Source organism: Anser anser (assembly GCF_964211835.1).
Source record: "Anser anser genome assembly, chromosome: 4".
NCBI lineage: Eukaryota > Metazoa > Chordata > Aves > Anseriformes > Anatidae > Anser > Anser anser.
In genome coordinates this window covers 303,936-329,278 of record NC_139724.1, presented here as the reverse complement: position 1 = coordinate 329,278, position 25,343 = coordinate 303,936, and the positions used below count along the sequence as shown (strand labels likewise).

The 25,343-nt window shown below is 51.0% G+C and overlaps 1 protein-coding gene across 23 annotated transcripts; it reads left to right on the top strand.

Annotated features, from left to right (window-relative positions):
* Positions 1–1,243: 1,243 nt before the first annotated feature.
* Positions 1,244–23,609, top strand: LOC310898766 (uncharacterized protein). Of its 23 annotated transcripts, XR_014583630.1 has the most exons (8): positions 1,245–1,421; positions 2,002–4,886; positions 12,841–19,041; positions 19,623–19,773; positions 21,213–21,359; positions 22,334–22,411; positions 22,725–22,793; positions 22,868–23,609. XR_014583630.1 is itself a non-coding variant. In XM_083834214.1 (7 exons), exons 1-7 carry the CDS (start codon positions 8,976–8,978, stop codon positions 22,876–22,878), a joined length of 849 nt encoding a protein of 282 aa, XP_083690340.1. In that variant the 5' UTR covers positions 4,923–8,975; the 3' UTR covers positions 22,879–23,609. The 23 variants fall into 23 exon arrangements, 1 of the variants encoding a protein (XP_083690340.1); XR_014583629.1 differs by having other exon boundaries at positions 1,244–1,421; positions 21,213–21,363; positions 22,334–22,425; positions 22,725–23,609; XR_014583631.1 differs by lacking the exon at positions 22,725–22,793 and having other exon boundaries at positions 22,334–22,425.
* Positions 23,610–25,343: the final 1,734 nt, after the last annotated feature.

Sequence of the window (25,343 nt, the reverse complement as noted above, 5' to 3'; positions counted from 1 at the left end):
CTAGGCTGTGAGTGGTCTGTCCCATACTGATACTGCATGTTTGCACCGAGGCAGAATGATTGCTTTCACTCGCTTGTGGAGCGATGAGTCTAGGCTCTCACTGCTAGTATTTTTAGCAAGACTGATTGAGCATTTCTCTAACGTATGAGCAAGTGTTTGAGGAGCAAGTGATGGGTATGGGCACTTAGAAAGAGACTGCCAAAGGGCAGCTTCCTATTTTATAACTGAATTTTGTGAGCGTTGGTCCTCGTTTCATACTGAAGGGGAGTAGGCTCTAGTGAAGGGAGTATGTTCACGTGAAAGGAAAAGGCACTAGTCTCCCTCGTCTGGCATTATTACTTCCTTGCTGCTAGCTCTGTTCTTCATAGAAAGCCAGCATGTTTCCTCGTCACATTCTAGTCTGCCTGCCTAGACTTCAGCCTTTGCCTCCTGGGTCTCTTGCCTTGCATAGACAATCTCTCCCCTTCTCCTCTTCTTCTTCATCTCATTTGTAAACCTTTTATCAGGCTGATTCTTACTGCCTTCCCACCCCCACCCTCCGACCTTTTTCTATTTTTTCCTTTTTTTCTATTTTTTTTACAGACTTAGGATGGCTTGTCTTGTTAGTTACTTTTTTTCCTGCCAGCCCCCAGCCTCAAGTTCTCCGATGCGACTTCAGAGGATCATCTTTGATACCTCCGCATCTGAATAATACGGTTTCTGTCCCATGCTGTAGCTGACGGCAGGACGGACTCTGAGTGCAGAGGAGAGGTTGCTTCCTCCCTAGTTTCCTATTGCGTCCCATACTGGTTTGGGTAAGCAATTTCAGAGGAAATTTGACTTCTCCGTGGAGCAGCGTGCGCCTGACAGCTAGCTGGAGACAGCACACACGGCATTGAGTCAGCGCTCCGAGTGCGGTCCTGAGTTGCAGTAAAGGTAAAACAATTGCAGACTGACAGTTTAGCTTCTAAGGAGCACATACAAATAGCAGGTTTGCCTCTAATGCTTAAAAGGCGAGGTTCCGAGATCATATTTCACGGACTGCTTCCTATAGATTTCAAGAAATGCAATCGTTCTGAAGCACAGCCGCCCTCTGTTATTGTTTAAAGGGAACAAACTGCCTTGAGACCCGTTACCTGCGAGGGAACCGAGGGCGGAAGTGACGTCAGGGCGTGCCTTCCCTGAGGGCCAAAACGGCTCCGTGATTGGCTGGACCGTGAGGGCGGATGTGGTGTCCTAGCGAGCCGTCATTGAGGGCGGATACGCTTCATGATTGGCTGGGAACCCAGGGCGGAAGCGGCGTCAAGGCTAGCCTTAACTCAGGGCGGAAACGCTCCGTGATTGGCTCGGAGGAACCCAGGGCGGAGGTGCCGTGCAGGGCTTGCCGGCGCTATGGGCGGCAGCGGCCGCGCCGGGCCGCCGAGGCGCGGTGCCGCAACGAGGTTGGTGGTCGGTGCCGCCCCGGGCCGGGCCGGGCCGGGAGGGGGCGAGGCGGCGGGCGGTTGGGGCGCCACGCGGTCGGCGGCTTCTGCGGAAACGGCCCTTGTGCGGGGCGGGGGCGGCGCCGCGCCGGAGCGGAGCGGAGCGGGCGTGCGGCGGGGTCTGCACTGCGCGGGGCTTCGGAGGGCTGGGGGAGAGGGGGGCGAAGCGGCGCGGGGGGGGGCGGCTGCGTGCGCTTGGCCGACTCCCCTCTGGGTCGGATGGACTGCTCCGTCCCGCGGCATGCTGGGAGCTGTAGTTCTGTGGCGCGCGGCCGGTCTTTCCCCGAGCCGGGGCCGGGGCCGGGGCCGGGCCGTGCGCGCCGGGAGGCGCAGGTTGCCGCTGGCTGCGAGCGCGGCTGCCGGCGGTGAGGCGAGCGAGAGCCTTCGGGGGCGCTTCCCCGGAGCGTCGGGCCGGGAGGGGTGGGGGCTGCGGCGGCCGGGCGCGGGTCCTCGCTGCGCTCGATCGTCGGGCTGCGCCTCGGAGGTTTTCCTCCCCCCGCGCGCTGACGGCCGGCTCTCTCCTTTCCCTGCGGCTCACCAGGGCAGAAGCAGCTCCCCGCCGCTGGGACCCCCGCGGGGTTTGTCGCCGAGCGAAGGTGGCGCGGCAGCTGAAGGGAGGAAAGCTGCAGCTGGCGTGCTGCAGTCGCAGGTTTCCCAGGAGAAAGAGCAGCCCGTCTGTCCCAGCTGTCCGGGTAAGTCGCAGCGACCTCCGGGTGAAATCCGGGCGTGAAGGGGATTTTGGTGGCTCTCTTAGACGGCTAGCCCTACCAAAGGTCGCATCGGTTACAAAAGGTAGTAGTAACCTTGCAGTTTGTGTGTTCTGTAACGTCTGTAGCACAATAAACTGGCAGGTGAAGGAATGAGCGGGTACAAATACACGTGACTCTACAGCTGAGATTAAATAACGTGCAGGTTCTTCTGCGTTTTGTCTTTCAAAGCGCGTTGTTTGACTCGGTGGTCCTTAACGATGATCCTCGGTGGTCCCTTCCAACTCAGGATATTCTACGATTCTGTTGTTGCCGAGCGCCTGAACTTTTTGCTCACATTACTGAGGAAAGGAATGGCTGTGCTTCTTCCCCACCCCCCTCTCTTTTTCTTTTTTTTTCCTCTCCTCTCCTCCCTCGATGACGGGGACTCGAAATGTTTTTCTCAGATGTCCATGTGGAAATTTTTAAAAAAAAAAAAAAAAGAAGCTGATGGTGAACACTGACAGAATTGGGTGACACTTTCAAGGTAGAGGGCAAAGAACGTGGAAATTTCTAGTACGTTAGTGTTACTCTGTTAGCAAAACCGACGTACACGCCGCTTGCTGTTCCTAGTTTTTTGGTTTGGCCTGGTTTTCCTTTCAGAAGTCTCCCCGAAGGCCTTTGTGGACAAAACTTTGTCCCGCTTCAGCTTTAAGAATTATCCTAGAAGTAATGAACAAGTGCTTGCAGGGCTTTATGGAACGCTAGTTGCGGTCAGTCAAGAACGACTTGGGAGGCAATTCCTTTCGTGGAATTGTAGAGTGATCGAGAGATCAAGGCCAGCGTTGTGAAGAAATAGTGCCAGGTTATAGTCACAGGTGACTGCCTTCTGAAGGGAACAGAGGCTCCCATCTGCAGACCAGACCATCTTTACTGAGAGCTTTTCTACCTGCCTGGGGCTTGGATCAGGGACGTTGCTAGCGAGCTTACGAGCTTAGTTCAAACTTCAGATTATTCCCTACTCCTGCTCTTTCACGTGGGTACCAACAAAGTTGCAGCAAGAAGTCTGCGTTCAATCAAAATAAATTTCAGGGCCCTGGGAAGATAGCTAAAGGATTCAGAAGCACGGGTTATCGTCTAGCATTTTGGGATATATTAAACACAGCGTAGCCAGCTGGTCAAAAGAGGTGATTCTCCCACTGTATTTAGCGTTGGCGAAGCCTCTCCTTCAATATTGTGTGCGATTCTGGGCTCTACAATATAAAAAGAACGTTAAGATCCCTGAAAGCGTACAGAGGAGGGCAACAAAGCCGGTAAAAGGACTGGAAGGCACGCCCTGTGTGGACGCTACGGTACTTCTGCTAGCTCCTCGGAATTGTATATAGTCATGAGTAACACTCCTGATTCTAAATAGATAGTCTTTCCCTGCATATAAGCCGAACGCTATTCTACAATCGTTTGCTTCTTCCGGCAGTGGATTCTGTCTTTCAGTGATTTATGGGTACTTTACATGTCCTGGATATTGCTTTCCAGATACCTGGAGCTTGCTAGCTTTTCTGTCTCCCAGACGTGTGGCTGATAGTGGTCTAGTCTTGTGAGCTGTGCTGCCGTGAAGTCTGTCACCTGTTGATGCTGAAGGTACTTTTCTAGAAAGAGGAAGGTGGTAGGTACAGTTTCACACCAGGACATCAACAAAATCACGTACTCTTTTTATCATCTCCAGACGTGTTTCCTTCGGTGGCTTCTGGACTTTGGTCCGTATTGTAGGCCCCGAGAAGGAAGGAGGAGGTTGGCTTTTCATAACCACAGTTTCTTCCAGCTGTTTCAGATGGATTTCATGGTTGATTCTAGTTGAAATGACTGCCTCAGGAAAAAAAACAACAAAAATGATAGAAACTGTTCCAAAAGTTTGGCGATCCCTGTTTCTCTTGGCTGAAACTGTTTTTATTCTACTGTGACCTTTTTAAGATAGGCAAAAATAAAATTCTGTGTAGCATCCAAGATGCAAATGAACCTTCAGTTTATGAGATAGCAAGGCTAACTTTGAGTTTTGATCAGACTGGTGATGTTTCTTGTTGCCTTTCCTAGGCCTTTTCCAAAAGCTTAAACGTGTAAGTTGCTCTTCGACGCTGATGAGCATTGGGGTGATGTTTTCATAGGATTATGTGCAGTACCGAGGCCTGATTTCCCCTTTTGCCTCTGCATTTCTTCACGTTTATCTGCTTTGAATTGTGCTTGCTATTTGGTTGCATAGCGGCTGCAAAGGAATCACAGGCTGGTTGAGGTCGGAAGGACCTCCAGAGGTCACCCGGTCCAACACCCCTGCTCAAGCAGAGCCACCCAGATCTGGTTTTCCAGGACCACGTCCAGACAGGTTTTGAAACCTCACAAAGACCGTGACTCCACGACCTCCCTGGGCAGCCTACGCTAGTGCTCAGTCACCCTCACAGCGAAAAAGTATTTACTGATGTTCAGGAAACCACAGGAGGGGAACATCCTATGTTTTGGCCTGTGTCTGTTGCCTCCTTTTTTTGTTCCTTGGGTACCAGTTAGAAAAGTCTGGCTTTGTCTTCCTTCCACCCTCCCTTCGTGTATTTACAGACATCGATGAGATCCCCTCCAAGCCTCCTCTTCTCCAGGCCGAACGGTCCCAGCTCTCCCAGCCTGTCCTCATAGGAAAGGTGCTTCAGTCCCTTACCGTCCTCGTGGCCCTCCGTTGGACTCTTTGCAGTGTGTCCAGGTCCCTCCTGTACTGGGAGGCCCAGGCCCAGCACTCCAGGTGCGGCCTCACCGTTCCTGAGCAGAGGCGGAGGATCGCCTTTCTTGACCTGCTGGCAATACTTTGCCTAATGCCACCCAGGATACCCTCAGCTGCTTTTGCAGCAAAGGCACATTGCTGTTTCGTGTTCAAGTTGGCGTCCACCAGGAAACTTAGCTCCTTTTCCGAGAAGTTCCTTTCTGGGAAAAAGTGCGATATCAGCGCTTTTCACTTTGTCCTACTGCAATAAATTTGTATCAGCTATAAAGCTTTTCATCTTGTAACCCCACGTCTCAGACGATTACAAATATGGTGAACAGCAAAAGTAAAGGTGAAATCTTACTGCGACCCTTCCTCTACCATGGAACGTGGTTACTCCCATTCTTTCTTTTGTCTTCTGTCTTCCAAAACACACTTGAAATAGTCAGGTACCTTTTTAAAATGAACTCTTATCTCCTCGCGTGTGTCACTTTTTTTCGAAGAACACGAAAATACGCTCTACTTTATAAAGTATGACCTCGCTTTAAAAAGCTGTTTTAACGCTCCTTAATTAAGTCTTCTTAATCAAGTGTCCGCTAGTTCTTTTCTTACCTCCTGTTATTTTCCTTAACGTGGGAATTCCTGCTCTGGCAATTTCTGTAGGACGCTTCTGAAATAGAAGTCCGGGCCTATTAGTCACATTTCAAGTCATCTGTCCTACAGACAATTTCAAGAGAGTTAAAAATGAAAACGTAGCTTATCCGTGAGCTACTTGAGAACTCCTTAGTGAAATGCTGCGTGAGCCTTTTGACTTGTTACTTCTGCTTCTGTTTCAAAACTTGTTCTGTATCGTTTCAGTTTGAGACAGGTTCTTTGATATCCACGCCAAGAAGAAAACCTTTCTTCCGTAGGAACCCTTCAGTGTGCACAGGGAGAGGCGTGGAGAGAGCAGCTATTCTGCAAGCTGTTACTCAGGCCGCTTTTGGCTTCCAGCGCTGTTTGTACATTCCCGTGTTGTTTTGCAATCTTTTCTCTTTTCGTTAGTTGTCTAATTAAACTTTTTCAAAGGATGCCTCCCTGTTTTCAGTTTTCTCCTACGCCCTGAGATTTAGCCGTCCTTGTATTCTTTTGCTCTTTGTCAAGTCTCTTTGATACAAGCTGTGTGCAGCTTTGATACGAGCTTGTTTGTCCCCTATGACCTGGATGATCTTGCTGAATCTCCGTGATGCCTTGAAAAGGGCTGTGCTCGGGGACCGTGGCAGCATTTTGGTATCTGATACAGATTTTCCTGTTCTGGCATACAGTGAATTTCTTTGATATGTCTATTAGGACCGTACCTGTTTTCCTGCTTTGAGTAAAGAGTTGGAAGATGAAAGGTTAGCGTTCGTTTCCTCCCACATGGGCTGTAACCTTTGTCTGCGTGTCTTGTGGTTGTGTTTTGTTTGTTTGTTTGTTTGTTTTGGCAGGCCCTCCAGCAGAGCAGCAGGGTGAAAGGGCTCGAGCTGGTGGCAGGACCCTGGCAGCTCTGCAGCCTGAGCAGGTGAGAGAACAGTATGTGCTCACTCTTTAAGGTTGGGAACACGTGGCAAGCCTTAAAATACAGGTTTATAACACAAATGGGTCCTGGAAAAAATCAGCTGGCTCCAAGCATCCAGGGAGTCAAGACGGCGAGAAGATGTGTCAGTAGAAATGAGCTGAAGTGAGCCAGATGTCAAACACCACGGACTTCATATAAGGATGCAGTTGAGAAACTTTTCTCTTTCAGAGAGCGGAGATTGATTGTTGTCTTGCTGACTTGTTACGTGATCAGAGAGAAGAAATTCTCTTGGCAAACGAGAAGGACTTAGAAGAAGCTGAAAATAAAGGTAATATTATGGGTCCTTTCATGGTACTCCTGTTGTCATGAGCTTTTCTGGGCCTCAAAGGAAATGAGCAGAACTAGAATATTCCGTCACCTGCAATTGGATATTGCGGCTGTCACAGGTTAGTGAGCCCAGGACTTTGAGAGCTTGTCAGTGGAAACAGCTGCAGCTTCCATAATTACATGAGAGATGTCTTCATCAGAGAAGACAGAGAGGCCTTTGAAAACAGCAACCCACGGCATTGTTTAAAAAAAAAAAATAAAAAAATCTAAATAAATAAATAAATAGCGTTTTCTTTTGCCAAAGGAGGCTCGCTTTAGGAATTGAATATAGCAAGTATCTGCCCTGTTATCGTCATGTATGAAATAGCATGAGTATCTCCTGGGCTGGTTAACGTGATGTTTGGCCCCTGTGGGGAAGGTTGTTACTGAAAAATGATGCTTTCCGGAACGAACCATATTACCTTCTGACTGAGGAAAGTACAGTTCAGGCAGCATAGACTAAATCCGTTCTCTTGCGTTCGAGGGGTGCATCGAGAAGCTGGTCTTGGGTTAGAAAATGTGTGAAACTGGCACGTCGCAAACTGTAATGCAGAGAGGTCTTTGATAACAAAAGCGTATTTCTGTTGGTGAGTTACTGGAAGGCTGCAAGAAGTCTTGCCTCAAAAGACTCTTCTGAAATGAATTCTGTTGCCATCCCAATTTTTTTTCCTCTACGGGCACATTCTTGGGACTTGCTTCTGCAATGTCGAGAGTTATTCAGGGTTGGTTTTTGATACCCAGCGTAGAGAAGGAGTTAGCTTACGTTCAGGTGCTGCGGTTTCTGCACGTGTCTTATAACGTAGGTTCCCTGCTTAACTTGCAATTTATGAGGTTCCTACCAATGAGCACTTTCCTGTCCATGCCGAACGCAGCTGAGTTGCAGGCTACCATTAAACATCAAATGTTTGATATAGATTGCTAATAGCAAATCGCAACTGTTAAGAATATATGCTAAAAAAAAATTAGCACAGAAAGTAGAAGCTCTAGGCTGTGAGTGGTCTGTCCCATACTGATACTGCATGTTTGCACCGAGGCAGAATGATTGCTTTCACTCGCTTGTGGAGCGATGAGTCTAGGCTCTCACTGCTAGTATTTTTAGCAAGACTGATTGAGCATTTCTCTAACGTATGAGCAAGTGTTTGAGGAGCAAGTGATGGGTATGGGCACTTAGAAAGAGACTGCCAAAGGGCAGCTTCCTATTTTATAACTGAATTTTGTGAGCGTTGGTCCTCGTTTCATACTGAAGGGGAGTAGGCTCTAGTGAAGGGAGTATGTTCACGTGAAAGGAAAAGGCACTAGTCTCCCTCGTCTGCCATTATTACTTCCTTGCTGCTAGCTCTGTTCTTCATAGAAAGCCAGCATGTTTCCTCGTCACATTCTAGTCTGCCTGCCTAGACTTCAGCCTTTGCCTCCTGGGTCTCTTGCCTTGCATAGACAATCTCTCCCCTTCTCCTCTTCTTCTTCATCTCATTTGTAAACCTTTTATCAGGCTGATTCTTACTGCCTTCCCACCCCCACCCTCCGACCTTTTTCTATTTTTTCCTTTTTTTCTATTTTTTTTTACAGACTTAGGATGGCTTGTCTTGTTAGTTACTTTTTTTCCTGCCAGCCCCCAGCCTCAAGTTCTCCGATGCGACTTCAGAGGATCATCTTTGATACCTCCGCATCTGAATAATACGGTTTCTGTCCCATGCTGTAGCTGACGGCAGGACGGACTCTGAGTGCAGAGGAGAGGTTGCTTCCTCCCTGGTTTCCTATTGCGTCCCATACTGGTTTGGGTAAGCAATTTCAGAGGAAATTTGACTTCTCCGTGGAGCAGCGTGCGCCTGACAGCTAGCTGGAGACAGCACACACGGCATTGAGTCAGCGCTCCGAGTGCGGTCCTGAGTTGCAGTAAAGGTAAAACAATTGCAGACTGACAGTTTAGCTTCTAAGGAGCACATACAAATAGCAGGTTTGCCTCTAATGCTTAAAAGGCGAGGTTCCGAGATCATATTTCACGGACTGCTTCCTATAGATTTCAAGAAATGCCATCGTTCTGAAGCACAGCCGCCCTCTGTTATTGTTTAAAGGGAACAAACTGCCTTGAGACCCGTTACCTGCGAGGGAACCGAGGGCGGAAGTGACGTCAGGGCGTGCCTTCCCTGAGGGCCAAAACGGCTCCGTGATTGGCTGGACCGTGAGGGCGGATGTGGTGTCCTGGCGAGCCGTCATTGAGGGCGGATACGCTTCATGATTGGCTGGGAACCCAGGGCGGAAGCGGCGTCACGGCTAGCCTTAACTCAGGGCGGAAACGCTCCGTGATTGGCTCGGAGGAACCCAGGGCGGAGGTGCCGTGCAGGGCTTGCCGGCACTATGGGCGGAAGCTGTCGGGCCGGGCCGCGCCGGGCTCAGCTCGGGTCGGGCCGCCGCGGCGCGGTGCCGCAACGAGGTTGGTGGTCGGCGCCGCCCCGGGCCGGGCCGGGCCGGGAGGGGGCCAGGCGGCGGGCGGTTGGGGCGCCACGCGGTCGGCGGCTTCTGCGGAAACGGCCCTTGTGCGGGGCGGGGGCGGCGCCGCGCCGGAGCGGAGCGGAGCGGGCGTGCGGCGGGGTCTGCACTGCGCGGGGCTTCGGAGGGCTGGGGGAGAGGGGGGCGAAGCGGCGCGGGGGGGGGCGGCTGCGTGCGCTTGGCCGACTCCCCTCTGGGTCGGATGGACTGCTCCGTCCCGCGGCATGCTGGGAGCTGTAGTTCTGTGGCGCGCGGCCGGTCTTTCCCCGAGCCGGGGCCGGGGCCGGGGCCGGGCCGTGCGCGCCGGGAGGCGCAGGTTGCCGCTGGCTGCGAGCGCGGCTGCCGGCGGTGAGGCGAGCGAGAGCCTTCGGGGGCGCTTCCCCGGAGCGTCGGGCCGGGAGGGGTGGGGGCTGCGGCGGCCGGGCGCGGGTCCTCGCTGCGCTCGATCGTCGGGCTGCGCCTCGGAGGTTTTCCTCCCCCCGCGCGCTGACGGCCGGCTCTCTCCTTTCCCTGCGGCTCACCAGGGCAGAAGCAGCTCCCCGCCGCTGGGACCCCCGCGGGGTTTGTCGCCGAGCGAAGGTGGCGCGGCAGCTGAAGGGAGGAAAGCTGCAGCTGGCGTGCTGCAGTCGCAGGTTTCCCAGGAGAAAGAGCAGCCCGTCTGTCCCAGCTGTCCGGGTAAGTCGCAGCGACCTCCGGGTGAAATCCAGGCGTGAAGGGGATTTTGGTGGCTCTCTTAGACGGCTAGCCCTACCAAAGGTCGCATCGGTTACAAAAGGTAGTAGTAACCTTGCAGTTTGTGTGTTCTGTAACGTCTGTAGCACAATAAACTGGCAGGTGAAGAAATGAGCGGGTACAAATACACGTGACTCTACAGCTGAGATTAAATAACGTGCAGGTTCTTCTGCGTTTTGTCTTTCAAAGCGCGTTGTTTGACTCGGTGGTCCTTAACGATGATCCTCGGTGGTCCCTTCCAACTCAGGATATTCTACGATTCTGTTGTTGCCGAGCGCCTGAACTTTTTGCTCACATTACTGAGGAAAGGAATGGCTGTGCTTCTTCCCCACCCCCCTCTCTTTTTCTTTTTTTTTCCTCTCCTCTCCTCCCTCGATGACGGGGACTCGAAATGTTTTTCTCAGATGTCCATGTGGAAATTTTTAAAAAAAAAAAAAAGAAGCTGATGGTGAACACTGACAGAATTGGGTGACACTTTCAAGGTAGAGGGCAAAGAACGTGGAAATTCCTAGTACGTTAGTGTTACTCTGTTAGCAAAACCGACGTACACGCCGCTTGCTGTTCCTAGTTTTTTGGTTTGGCCTGGTTTTCCTTTCAGAAGTCTCCCCGAAGGCCTTTGTGGACAAAACTTTGTCCCGCTTCAGCTTTAAGAATTATCCTAGAAGTAATGAACAAGTGCTTGCAGGGCTTTATGGAACGCTAGTTGCGGTCAGTCAAGAACGACTTGGGAGGCAATTCCTTTCGTGGAATTGTAGAGTGATCGAGAGATCAAGGCCAGCGTTGTGAAGAAATAGTGCCAGGTTATAGTCACAGGTGACTGCCTTCTGAAGGGAACAGAGGCTCCCATCTGCAGACCAGACCATCTTTACTGAGAGCTTTTCTACCTGCCTGGGGCTTGGATCAGGGACGTTGCTAGCGAGCTTACGAGCTTAGTTCAAACTTCAGATTATTCCCTACTCCTGCTCTTTCACGTGGGTACCAACAAAGTTGCAGCAAGAAGTCTGCGTTCAATCAAAATAAATTTCAGGGCCCTGGGAAGATAGCTAAAGGATTCAGAAGCACGGGTTATCGTCTAGCATTTTGGGATATATTAAACACAGCGTAGCCAGCTGGTCAAAAGAGGTGATTCTCCCACTGTATTTAGCGTTGGCGAAGCCTCTCCTTCAATATTGTGTGCGATTCTGGGCTCTACGATATAAAAAGAACGTTAAGATCCCTGAAAGCGTACAGAGGAGGGCAACAAAGCCGGTAAAAGGACTGGAAGGCACGCCCTGTGTGGACGCTACGGTACTTCTGCTAGCTCCTCGGAATTGTATATAGTCATGAGTAACACTCCTGATTCTAAATAGATAGTCTTTCCCTGCATATAAGCCGAACGCTATTCTACAATCGTTTGCTTCTTCCGGCAGTGGATTCTGTCTTTCAGTGATTTATGGGTACTTTACATGTCCTGGATATTGCTTTCCAGATACCTGGAGCTTGCTAGCTTTTCTGTCTCCCAGACGTGTGGCTGATAGTGGTCTAGTCTTGTGAGCTGTGCTGCCGTGAAGTCTGTCACCTGTTGATGCTGAAGGTACTTTTCTAGAAAGAGGAAGGTGGTAGGTACAGTTTCACACCAGGACATCAACAAAATCACGTACTCTTTTTATCATCTCCAGACGTGTTTCCTTCGGTGGCTTCTGGACTTTGGTCCATATTGTAGGCCCCGAGAAGGAAGGAGGTTGGCTTTTCATAACCACAGTTTCTTCCAGCTGTTTCAGATGGATTTCATGGTTGATTCTAGTTGAAATGACTGCCTCAGGAAAAAAAAATAACAAAAATGGTAGTCCAAACAACTTATAAAAAAATAAAAATAAAAAACAAACGAAAACACCGCTCCCATTTCCTCACAGCTTATTCATTTGCTGTGGTATCTTCTTTATGGAAAGAAGTGTCCTTTCCTTCCCAAGCTGTAAAGGAAGAGTTCAGGTACTCTTCACTTGTGCGCTTTAATCTGTGACGTGTTTGTTCGCATAGAACTTCTGGGAAGTTTGGCGGTAGAGTTTAGGGTTTACATGTTAGGTAAACAGAAGTATCGCTCAACTCAGAACATAGTTAAATAAAAGTACAATATTTATTTAAAATGAATAAGTGTGTGTCTATAGTCTTGTGTCCTTTCTTTGCAGAACTCAATAGTTAGCCTTTATACATATTTCTAAGTTGCCCGGTTTATCAGTGTACAACACAGCATTCGGGAATATCATCTGAGATTTTAGGTGAAGAGGACTGTCCTTTGTTCAGTTGTGCACTCTTGTGTGTCAGCCCTGATTCTGAACCGTATAAAAGCTGGAAACTTCTTTCCGGTTTTCTCTCTAACCTCACTGAAGTGTGGGTACTTCCCAGCGTACGTGATGCTATTCAGCATGTGGATATTCTGTTTCCTCACACTAGCTACAATTCCGGTGAAGTTACGCATCTTGAGCCTGCATGTTAGTGTTTCATCCTTTCAGTTCCACAAAAGGAGGGTTCAGTGGAAGTTTTGAATCCTGTAGAGTGGAATACAGGTTTTTAGCCTCAAAGGCTTTAGTTATTTTTCCCTGGTGAGCTTTGGAACAGAAGATATGTAACATTAACAATTTTTTATTATTCATTTCAGGACTCTTTGACAGCCCTCCTGGATCCGATGATGCAAAGCTCACTGACATATCCTACCCAGGAGACCAACAATTGGTGACGTTTGGAACCAAATCCCAGGTGGGAAACATAAGTGATCAAAGTGGAGCAAGAATTCGTGTTGAGCATGGGGATTCAAATAACAAGTGCATTTTCGGGAACTGGCTCTATCCTTCATCGCAGGTGAAAGCAGCTCTGTGGGCCCTCCAAGGAGGCACCTCTGCAGTGATTGCAAGTGGAACCCACCCAAAGATCTCGGGTCGTGTCATCACAGGTGTTGTGGAAGGGAAGAAAGTTGGAACTTTTTTTTCAGAGGTAAAACCTGCAGGTGAGTACGGAAGTAACATGTACATTGGGAGCTGTAGAGATTTCCTGGAAGTTTAGGGTCAAAATTTGGCTAGGCCTGCCTGTTCAACAAATGGGAAACTACGCTCTGCTTGACAAACGGCTTTTGAAAGGTAACTTTTAATGTTGGAATAGAACATCTTGAATCCTCTGCTCGGGTTCCTTCCAGCTGATGACTTGCTGCATCAGACTTGCATTCAAAGAACTAGGTAGAATTTGTATTGCTTTTAGTCTTAGAGGTTATCATCTATTATTGAAGATTCCAGGGTGAAAGCGTGCATATAGAATGTACGGCTGAACTAAGATAGTGTGTAGTTTGGGTTTTTGTCGTAAGTTCTTTTAATGACTCGGTCTTTTGTTACCGTATGCAGGAATGTTTTCCTGCCTCTGTGTTGCTGTGACAATGTAACAAGGGCCGCAGAAAGTCAGACCAAAGATCGGTGGTCTTAGCAGAATGGAACGAGTATAGAGCGATACTTGTGACTTGCACTTTAAGACAAGCCAATGCCTTTGAGTATAAAAACGCTTAATGTGTTTCTTGTAAAAATCGGCCATATCCTTTGAACCCATGTAAACACTTAGCATCCGTGGGTCACAGCAGTCACGAGCCTTAACTAGGTATTGTGCGTAAACTCTGGAGCTAGCACTATGTGGAGAACTGCTTCCTTTATTTTGTGTGTGTTTGTGGGCAGGAGGAGCGTTGAAGTTTGCTTCCTGCTAGCTTTTGATGCCCCCGCCTTCTGTATGGAAAGAGAACACGGGTGATCGATCTCTGTTCAACTTCTATGATATGAGACATCGTCTTTTCCCTCATCGTCTCTTTGTCACATGAAAAAGGTTTTTTCTTAGTCCTTTTCTACAGAAACTGTTCCAAAAGTTTGGCGATCCCTGTTTCTCTTGGCTGAAACTGTTTTTATTCTACTGTGACCTTTTTAAGATAGGCAAAAATAAAATTCTGTGTAGCATCCAAGATGCAAATGAACCTTCAGTTTATGAGATAGCAAGGCTAACTTTGAGTTTTGATTAGACTGGTGATGTTTCTTGTTGCCTTTCCTAGGCCTTTTCCAAAAGCTTAAACGTGTAAGTTGCTCTTCGACGCTGATGAGCATTGGGGTGATGTTTTCATAGGATTATGTGCAGTACCGAGGCCTGATTTCCCCTTTTGCCTCTGCATTTCTTCACGTTTATCTGCTTTGAATTGTGCTTGCTATTTGGTTGCATAGCGGCTGCAAAGGAATCACAGGCTGGTTGAGGTCGGAAGGACCTCCAGAGGTCACCCGGTCCAACACCCCTGCTCAAGCAGAGCCACCCAGATCTGGTTTTCCAGGACCACGTCCAGACAGGTTTTGAAACCTCACAAAGACCGTGACTCCACGACCTCCCTGGGCAGCCTACGCTAGTGCTCAGTCACCCTCACAGCGAAAAAGTATTTACTGATGTTCAGGAAACCACAGGAGGGGAACATCCTATGTTTCGGCCTGTGTCTGTTGCCTCCTTTTTTGTTCCTTGGGTACCAGTTAGAAAAGTCTGGCTTTGTCTTCCTTCCACCCTCCCTTCGTGTATTTACAGACATCGATGAGATCCCCTCCAAGCCTCCTCTTCTCCAGGCCGAGCGGTCCCAGCTCTCCCAGCCTGTCCTCATAGGAAAGGTGCTTCAGTCCCTTACCGTCCTCGTGGCCCTCCGTTGGACTCTTCGCAGTGTGTCCAGGTCTCTCCTGTACTGGGAGGCCCAGGCCCAGCACTCCAGGTGCGGCCTCACCGTTCCTGAGCAGAGGCGGAGGATCGCCTTTCTTGACCTGCTGGCAATACTTTGCCTAATGCCACCCAGGATACCCTCAGCTGCTTTTGCAGCAAAGGCACATTGCTGTTTCGTGTTCAAGTTGGCGTCCACCAGGAAACTTAGCTCCTTTTCCGAGAAGTTCCTTTCTGGGAAAAAGTGCGATATCAGCGCTTTTCACTTTGTCCTACTGCAATAAATTTGTATCAGCTATAAAGCTTTTCATCTTGTAACCCCACGTCTCAGACTATTACAAGTATGGTGAACAGCAAAAGTAAAGGTGAAATCTTACTGCGACCCTTCCTCTACCATGGAACGTGGTTACTCCCATTCTTTCTTTTGTCTTCTGTCTTCCAAAACACACTTGAAATAGTCAGGTAACTTTTTAAAATGAACTCTTATCTCCTCGCGTGTGTCACTTTTTTTCAAAGAACACGAAAATACGCTCTACTTTATAAAGTATGACCTCGCTTTAAAAAGCTGTTTTAACGCTCCTTAATTAAGTCTTCTTAATCAAGTGTCCGCTAGTTCTTTTCTTACTTCCTGTTATTTTCCTTAATGTGGGAATTCCTGCTCTGGCAATTTCTGTAGGACGCTTCTGAAATAGAAGTCCGGGCCTATTAGTCACATTTCAAGTCATCTGTCCTACAGACAATTTCAAGAGAGTTAAAAATGAAAACGTAGCTTATCCGTGAGCTACTTGAGAACTCCTTAGTGAAATGCTGCGTGAGCCTTTTGACTTGTTACTTCTGCTTCTGTTTCAAAACTTGTTCTGTATCGTTTCAGTTTGAGACAGGTTCTTTGATATCCACGCCAAGAAGAAAACCTTTCTTCCGTAGGAACCCTTCAGTGTGCACAGGGAGAGGCGTGGAGAGAGCAGCTATTCTGCAAGCTGTTACTCAGGCCGCTTTTGGCTTCCAGCGCTGTTTGTACATTCCCGTGTTGTTTTGCAATCTTTTCTCTTTTCGTTAGTTGTCTAATTAAACTTTTTCAAAGGATGCCTCCCTGTTTTCAGTTTTCTCCTAAATCTCTCCTGAGATTTAGCCGTCCTTGTATTCTTTTGCTCTTTGTCAAGTCTCTTTGATACAAGCTGTGTGCAGCTTTGATACGAGCTTGTTTGTCCCCTGTGACCTGGATGATCTTGCTGAATCTCCGTGATGCCTTGAAAAGGGCTGTGCTCGGGGACCGTGGCAGCATTTTGGTATCTGATACAGATTTTCCTGTTCTGGCATACAGTGAATTTCTTTGATATGTCTATTAGGACCGTACCTGTTTTCCTGCTTTGAGTAAAGAGTTGGAAGATGAAAGGTTAGCGTTCGTTTCCTCCCACATGGGCTGTAACCTTTGTCTGCGTGTCTTGTGGTTGTGTTTTGTTTGTTTGTTTGTTTTGGCAGGCCCTCCAGCAGAGCAGCAGGGTGAAAGGGCTCGAGCTGGTGGCAGGACCCTGGCAGCTCTGCAGCCTGAGCAGGTGAGAGAACAGTATGTGCTCACTCTTTAAGGTTGGGAACACGTGGCAAGCCTTAAAATACAGGTTTATAACACAAATGGGTCCTGGAAAAAATCAGCTGGCTCCAAGCATCCAGGGAGTCAAGACGGCGAGAAGATGTGTCAGTAGAAATGAGCTGAAGTGAGCCAGATGTCAAACACCACGGACTTCATATAAGGATGCAGTTGAGAAACTTTTCTCTTTCAGAGAGCGGAGATTGATTGTTGTCTTGCTGACTTGTTACGTGATCAGAGAGAAGAAATTCTCTTGGCAAACGAGAAGGACTTAGAAGAAGCTGAAAATAAAGGTAATATTATGGGTCCTTTCATGGTACTCCTGTTGTCATGAGCTTTTCTGGGCCTCAAAGGAAATGAGCAGAACTAGAATATTCCGTCACCTGCAATTGGATATTGCGGCTGTCACAGGTTAGTGAGCCCAGGACTTTGAGAGCTTGTCAGTGGAAACAGCTGCAGCTTCCATAATTACATGAGAGATGTCTTCATCAGAGAAGACAGAGAGGCCTTTGAAAACAGCAACCCACGGCATTGTTTAAAAAAAAAAAATAAAAAAATCTAAATAAATAAATAAATAGCGTTTTCTTTTGCCAAAGGAGGCTCGCTTTAGGAATTGAATATAGCAAGTATCTGCCCTGTTATCGTCATGTATGAAATAGCATGAGTATCTCCTGGGCTGGTTAACGTGATGTTTGGCCCCTGTGGGGAAGGTTGTTACTGAAAAATGATGCTTTCCGGAACGAACCATATTACCTTCTGACTGAGGAAAGTACAGTTCAGGCAGCATAGACTAAATCCGTTCTCTTGCGTTCGAGGGGTGCATCGAGAAGCTGGTCTTGGGTTAGAAAATGTGTGAAACTGGCACGTCGCAAACTGTAATGCAGAGAGGTCTTTGATAACAAAAGCGTATTTCTGTTGGTGAGTTACTGGAAGGCTGCAAGAAGTCTTGCCTCAAAAGACTCTTCTGAAATGAATTCTGTTGCCATCCCAATTTTTTTTCCTCTACGGGCACATTCTTGGGACTTGCTTCTGCAATGTCGAGAGTTATTCAGGGTTGGTTTTTGATACCCAGCGTAGAGAAGGAGTTAGCTTACGTTCAGGTGCTGCGGTTTCTGCACGTGTCTTATAACGTAGGTTCCCTGCTTAACTTGCAATTTATGAGGTTCCTACCAATGAGCACTTTCCTGTCCATGCCGAACGCAGCTGAGTTGCAGGCTACCATTAAACATCAAATGTTTGATATAGATTGCTAATAGCAAATCGCAACTGTTAAGAATATATGCTAAAAAAAAATTAGCACAGAAAGTAGAAGCTCTAGGCTGTGAGTGGTCTGTCCCATACTGATACTGCATGTTTGCACCGAGGCAGAATGATTGCTTTCACTCGCTTGTGGAGCGATGAGTCTAGGCTCTCACTGCTAGTATTTTTAGCAAGACTGATTGAGCATTTCTCTAACGTATGAGCAAGTGTTTGAGGAGCAAGTGATGGGTATGGGCACTTAGAAAGAGACTGCCAAAGGGCAGCTTCCTATTTTATAACTGAATTTTGTGAGCGTTGGTCCTCGTTTCATACTGAAGGGGAGTAGGCTCTAGTGAAGGGAGTATGTTCACGTGAAAGGAAAAGGCACTAGTCTCCCTCGTCTGCCATTATTACTTCCTTGCTGCTAGCTCTGTTCTTCATAGAAAGCCAGCATGTTTCCTCGTCACATTCTAGTCTGCCTGCCTAGACTTCAGCCTTTGCCTCCTGGGTCTCTTGCCTTGCATAGACAATCTCTCCCCTTCTCCTCTTCTTCTTCATCTCATTTGTAAACCTTTTATCAGGCTGATTCTTACTGCCTTCCCACCCCCACCCTCCGACCTTTTTCTATTTTTTCCTTTTTTTCTATTTTTTTTTACAGACTTAGGATGGCTTGTCTTGTTAGTTACTTTTTTTCCTGCCAGCCCCCAGCCTCAAGTTCTCCGATGCGACTTCAGAGGATCATCTTTGATACCTCCGCATCTGAATAATACGGTTTCTGTCCCATGCTGTAGCTGACGGCAGGACGGACTCTGAGTGCAGAGGAGAGGTTGCTTCCTCCCTGGTTTCCTATTGCGTCCCATACTGGTTTGGGTAAGCAATTTCAGAGGAAATTTGACTTCTCCGTGGAGCAGCGTGCGCCTGACAGCTAGCTGGAGACAGCACACACGGCATTGAGTCAGCGCTCCGAGTGCGGTCCTGAGTTGCAGTAAAGGTAAAACAATTGCAGACTGACAGTTTAGCTTCTAAGGAGCACATACAAATAGCAGGTTTGCCTCTAATGCTTAAAAGGCGAGGTTCCGAGATCATATTTCACGGACTGCTTCCTATAGATTTCAAGAAATGCCATCGTTCTGAAGCACAGCCGCCCTCTGTTATTGTTTAAAGGGAACAAACCGCCTTGAGACCCGTTACCTGCGAGGGAACCGAGGGCGGAAGTGACGTCAGGGCGTGCCTTCCCTGAGGGCCAAAACGGCTCCGTGATTGGCTGGACCGTGAGGGCGGATGTGGTGTCCTGGCGAGCCGTCATTGAGGGCGGATACGCTTCATGATTGGCTGGGAACCCAGGGCGGAAGCGGCGTCACGGCTAGCCTTAACTCAGGGCGGAAACGCTCCGTGATTGGCTCGGAGGAACCCAGGGCGGAGGTGCCGTGCAGGGCTTGCCGGCACTATGGGCGGAAGCTGTCGGGCCGGGCCGCGCCGGGCTCAGCTCGGGTCGGGCCGCCGCGGCGCGGTGCCGCAACGAGGTTGGTGGTCGGCGCCGCCCCGGGCCGGGCCGGGCCGGGAGGGGGCCAGGCGGCGGGCGGTTGGGGCGCCACGCGGTCGGCGGCTTCTGCGGAAACGGCCCTTGTGCGGGGCGGGGGCGGCGTCGGAGCGGAGCGGAGCGGACCGGGCGTGCGGCGGGGTCTGCACTGCGCGGGGCTTCGGAGGGCTGGGGGAGAGGGGGGCGAAGCGGCGCGGGGGGGGGGCGGCTGCGTGCGCTTGGCCGACTCCCCTCTGGGTCGGATGGACTGCTCCGTCCCGCGGCATGCTGGGAGCTGTAGTTCTGTGGCGCGCGGCCGGTCTTTCCCCGAGCCGGGGCCGGGGCCGGGGCCGGGCCGTGCGCGCCGGGAGGCGCAGGTTGCCGCTGGCTGCGAGCGCGGCTGCCGGCGGTGAGGCGAGCGAGAGCCTTCGGGGGCGCTTCCCCGGAGCGTCGGGCCGGGAGGGGTGGGGGCTGCGGCGGCCGGGCGCGGGTCCTCGCTGCGCTCGATCGTCGGGCTGCGCCTCGGAGGTTTTCCTCCCCCCGCGCGCTGACGGCCGGCTCTCTCCTTTCCCTGCGGCTCACCAGGGCAGAAGCAGCTCCCCGCCGCTGGGACCCCCGCGGGGTTTGTCGCCGAGCGAAGGTGGCGCGGCAGCTGAAGGGAGGAAAGCTGCAGCTGGCGTGCTGCAGTCGCAGGTTTCCCAGGAGAAAGAGCAGCCCGTCTGTCCCAGCTGTCCGGGTAAGTCGCAGCAACCTTTGGGTGAAACCGAGGCGTGCTCATAAACTTCCTGCAGCCCAGGCTCAAAGGCTTAATCAAATTTGCAGAAGCGCGAACTGCTTGGCGTGGGAAGCGCAAAGGAAAGCCACGTAGTGCCTGCCAAGCTGTAGTAGCTTCTTAGACCTAGAACGAATTGGCCTGTTGAGCTCTGTCTCTTTGTTGCTCAGTCTGTGGTACAAGAGGCTAACCTTTGTCCCGCCTCAGCTTTCAGAGTTGTCCTAGAAATACACCGGTGCTTGCGGGGCTTTCCAGAACGCTGGTTGTGGTCGGTCAAGACAGACGTGAGAGGTGATTTCTGCCTGTCTGTCTGTCTGTTGGTTATGTCCCGAGAGTTTTGCTTGAACTGTGTGCAACAAAAGAGGCCTTGAGCCCGTACTGAGCAGCGAGAGAAAGCAAAACTCCAGGTAAGCGCTGGCCGTGGCAAAGTTGCTTGGGAATTGAGCGGCTGGGGGCTTTCCAGCAGAACTCGGTACGCAGACAGAAACGTGACCTTCGAGGTCTGCCTTGCGTTGAAGCTGTGGTATTTGACCCATAACTGTATGGAGCTGCTAAATCCTAGAGGGGATGATAGAGACGTCCCTGGTTCAGCCTTTTTTGCCACAGTCATTGCAGAAATGTTGGAAAAGTGAGTATCATCCCTCTCTTTAAATTCATCTTTTAAAGCGTTCTTTCTGCAGACTCCTGTCTGTGGTTAGGTACTTGATTTGCGTGAAACAGAGCCAGACTTTCCTATTAACTAGCGCCCCGATTGAAATTCCCTGTCATCGGAGGACAGGAACTATAAATGGTGCTTGGCAGTTTAAAATCTCTTGGCTTCTATGGAGGCTAACTTGCCAAAGCGAATAGGAAGTAGCCTAAAGTTCGGTAAAGACGCTGAATAGAAAAGGTCCTCTTCTTGACGGGAAAAGAGCTTTGCAGAACACAAGCTCTGTTTCCCGTAGGGCTCCCTACTTACCCACCCGCTCAGCGATTATTGCAGGCTTTGACTGGTCCCCTCAGGTCCAATATCGCACAAGCGTTGTGCCGCAGACGGTACCTTAGCTTACTTTCCATCTCGTGCTGCGTTACTTATACCCACAGAAGACTTACTTCAGCGTCAAATAAACCCCGTGCGAAGCGTCCCTGACTCATGCCAGTGGGACCATCCTGTTGTGGCTGGTAAAATCCAGGAACAGGACGATGCTTGGAAGAATGTAACCTGTGGAGGAGCAGGCAACAGTCTCCTGTTAGGCAACAGGTTTTCGAGACTGGTTTTCCCACCGCCCTGTGCGTTTTGAAGGAGGCAGTCCCTAAGCTGATGCAATCCAACTGCATCTAAGCTGTAGGTTGGTACTTCCATAAGCTATAAAGGAACTTAACGTGTTGGGTTTTTTTGTTTGTTTGTTTGTTTTTTAATCGAGGCTCGTGTGCGTGCGTTTGGCTTGTCCCGATGGCTGGTGTAGATGATCACTCACATGCCCCAAAGCTCCTTGTGCTGATGTTGGATCTGCCCCTTGGCAAAGGACTGCATCCCGTGTGTTCAGCTTTTCTTCCTTACCGTCTCGTATGTATGTATGTATTTATTTACTTTTCTGAAAGAAAGGGTGGATTTTTCATGGGTCTCTCTGTGAGCGTATCGAACCAGGCTGTTCAGATGGCTGTCGACGAAGGGGATTTTGTTGGCTCTTTTAGATAGCTATTCCTACCAAAGATTGCATCGGTTACAAAAGGTTGTAGTAACCTCGCAGTCTCTACGTTCTGTAGCGTCTGTAGCAAAATAAACTGGCAGATGAATAAATGAGCAGGTACAAATACACGTGACTCTACAGCTGAGATTAAATAACGTGCTGTTTCTTCTGTGTTTTGTCTTTCAAAGCGCATTGTTGCCGAGCGCCTGAGCTTTTTGCTCGTGTTACCGAGGCAAGGAATGGCTGTGCTTCTTCCCCCCTCATCCCTCTCTTTTTTTTTTCTCCTCCTCTCCCTTGATGACAGGGACTCAAAATGTTTTCCTCGGATGTCCACGTGAAAATTTAAAAAAAAAAAAAAAAAAAAAGGCGACGGTGAACACTGACAGAATTGGGTGACTTTTTTAAGGCAGAGGGCAAAGAACGTGGAAATTTCTAGTATGTTAGTGTCACTCTGTTAACAGAACCAACGTACACGCCGCTTGCTGTCCCTGGTTTTTTGGTTTGGTTTTCCTTTCAGTAGTCTCCCCAAAGGCTCCACAAAGGACACCTTGTGTATCTTTTCTGTTCTTCCAGGATTCATTTGTCAGGAAAGACAACCATGAAATCCAAGGGCTGTGGACAACCATCTACCAGATGGTTGTTGCAGTTGCCTTTGGTCACGTCATTCGTCCTTTTAGCTCGCCCTTTCCTTTACCTTGAGTGGAATTTTTCTTGCCGCGCTGTTTGCAGTGGTAACATTGCTGCCGAGGTGTTTTTTGACTAAAAATGATCTTAACTGTAGTAGTGAATTCACAGATTGTGGCTTTGTGTAATGACTCCCATGATCGCAACTTTTTTTTTTTCCTTTGTCACAGATAGGAGAAAAGCTCTTTCCAGAGAGATGGAGAAGGAATTAATTATACCTCTGCCTCATTCTGTGAGACCGGAAGACAGTGAGTGACTAACTGTAAGCTGCGATTCTCAGGAGTTGCATAGCTAAGAGTCTCGGGTTCCTTCTCTGCCTGACCCCTAGGGCCTTAGGCATGGGAAATCTTAGGCTTAATGTTTTTCCCTATGAAATACTGTCACGTTAAGGGGCATAGCTGAGTAACTGTTACAGTTGCGGTCGGATTCAGGGTACTGACCTATCATGGTCACGGATTCACCTAAATAATGTAGCACGCCCTTGGTCTAGTCACGTTTAATGAGAACTGTCACGGCTGGGAACAATGCAATGAAGGGCAGTGTTCAAATGTTACCCCACAGAGTCCCAGTGCGGAGGGTGGCAGGGGGAAGAGAGGCTCAGCCCGTCGACTGATCCCAGAAGTCAGAAAGGTATCCTTCGTGATGGTATCTTCCCTAACATCCCCTTTCACTTCAGACAGTTTACATTATTTTCTCTCCTTTAGGTGGGGCTTGAGTGACTCTCGTCAGGCATACCTTGGTTATGATTGGTGAAAAGTTTTCTTGCTTTTGTTTAAAGGTAAGGGGTCTGAGAAATTCATAGCACGCCCTCAGTGAGGGGTGGTCGTCCCTTGGAGGCACGGACCTTTTGGGATGGAGGTGTGTTTTGGTATTATGACGATACTAGAATGAGCAAAAGTTCCCTAGAGTACAGTGTTTTGTTAAAAACATGACAGGTCCTTGGCTCAGGGTAGCAAAGGTGCAGCTTATCAGTGTGTCTCAGCTTATCAGTGGGTCTCAGTGTGCACGAGAGCATCGGATCCCCATCTGGTTGCAGAGCCTATCCGTGGTGTTTCCACTCCGCTTTACGCTCCCTCCCCTTCCTTGGAGTCAGCACACCGAGTTCCCCTAGTGCGATAGCACGTAAAGTTGGAGGCCTAGGGAACGCTTAGGTAGCGCAGCTGCCCTCCACCCTGAAAGCTTCGATGCTGTACGCTTTCTTTAAAAGGTGAATATGAGTTTAATTTGCCTAGTTACTTCAGGCAATTACTCTGCAACTACCCAAAGCAGCGACAGTGAGAAGCCCACTTCCAGCATCCGCTCCCCACGCAGGGACGGACAGACGGACGCCGCTCTTTGCCTTGCCCGCCAGGGGAAGGGGAGAACGACCGGGCAGGGAGCCCCACCGCAGCCCCCCTCCCCGGAGTCCTGCACAGCAGTTTAATAAAGTTTGCTTTCTGGCCCGTGCCCCCTTTGGTGGTTGCCATCCCAGGAAGTGGCTTTCGCCGTCTGTGTGTGGGTGCAGGTTCCGTAGCGGGGTGGGTATGGAGGGGGGGTGGCCCCGTGTCTGTCGGCCGGAGTGCGGGGCCAGCCCTGCCAGGTGGGGGGGCAGCTGCCTATTGTGGGACGGGGAGGGCAGCTCGCTGCTGTCTTTGCTCCCTGGGGTGGGGAGACTGCTCTGTGGGGTGGGGGCTGCTTGCAGAGGCGCAAGTGGGGAGGGGGCTGGGGGTTCCCGGCAGGACCCCCAGGGCAGGCGATGGCGTTGTGGAGGCCGGGTCCCGGGGGATTGCCGGCTGGGGCAAGGAAAGCCCAGGCGGGGGTGGCATGGGGTGGCAGGCACAGGTCTGCGGGTGCTGGGCTGCAGGTGGGGAAGCCTGGGGCTGGCTCCATGGTGTCTGCAGTGTCAAGCCGCCAGGAGCACCATTCCCCCAGCAAGCCGGGAGTTGTGGTCGTTGGGCTCAGAGCATCCCGTTGCCCGCGTTGGGTTCGTTGTTATTATCTCCCTGCCTTTTTTGTCCCGATAAAAAAGGTACTGTTACAGCTTGCCGCCGCTCAGCTTCCCAGCCGTGAGCGGCACGTTGCTCAAGGCAGACCCTTCCTCCCTGAGGCGGCGCGGGGTGCAAATTTCTGCTGTTTTCGTTTGTGCTTTCTCTGGGAAAATGGTCTGGGAAGCCGTCCCTGCTGCCCTCAGGACGCATCCTGCCGGCGAGAAGCGGGTACTGCAGGCGGCGGGGCCACGCATGCGCGGTGGCGCCTTTGGATGCCCCCTTCCGCCACCTGCTGGTGAAAATCCGGTACTGCAGGCGCCTTGGGTCAGCGCATACGCTGTGGTGCCCCCTGGCGCCCTCTGCGCCACCTGGTGGCCAAAAGTGGGTACTGCAGGCGCCTCGGGGCCGCGCATACGCTGTGGCGCCCTCTGCCGCCGCCTGGTGGCGAAAAGTGGGTACTGCAGGCGCCCCGGGGCCGCGCATGCGCGGTGGCGCCCTCTGCCGCCGCCTGGTGGCGAAAAGTGGGTACTGCAGGCGCCCCGGGGCCGCGCATGCGCGGTGGCGCCCCCTGGCGCCCTCTGCCGCCGCCTGGTGGCCAAAACTGGGTACTGCAGGCGCCCCGGGGCCGCGCATGCGCTGTGGCGCCCCCTGGCGCCCTCTGCCGCCGCCTGGTGGCGAAAAGTGGGTACTGCAGGCGCCCCGGGGCCGCGCATGCGCGGTGGCGCCCCCTGGCGCCCTCTGCCGCCGCCTGGTGGCGAAAAGTGGGTACTGCAGGCGCCCCGGGGCCGCGCATGCGCGGTGGCGCCCCCTGGCGCCCTCTGCCGCCGCCTGGTGGCCAAAACTGGGTACTGCAGGCGCCCCGGGGCCGCGCATGCGCGGTGGCGCCCCCTGGCGCCCTCTGCCGCCGCCTGGTGGCGAAAAGTGGGTACTGCAGGCGCCCCGGGGCCGCGCATGCGCGGTGGCGCCCCCTGGCGCCCTCTGCCGCCGCCTGGTGGCGAAAAGTGGGTACTGCAGGCGCCCCGGGGCCGCGCATGCGCGGTGGCGCCCCCTGGCGCCCTCTGCCGCCGCCTGGTGGCGAAAAGTGGGTACTGCAGGCGCCCCGGGGCCGCGCATGCGCGGTGGCGCCCCCTGGCGCCCTCTGCCGCCGCCTGGTGGCGAAAAGTGGGTACTGCAGGCGCCCCGGGGCCGCGCATGCGCGGTGGCGCCCCCTGGC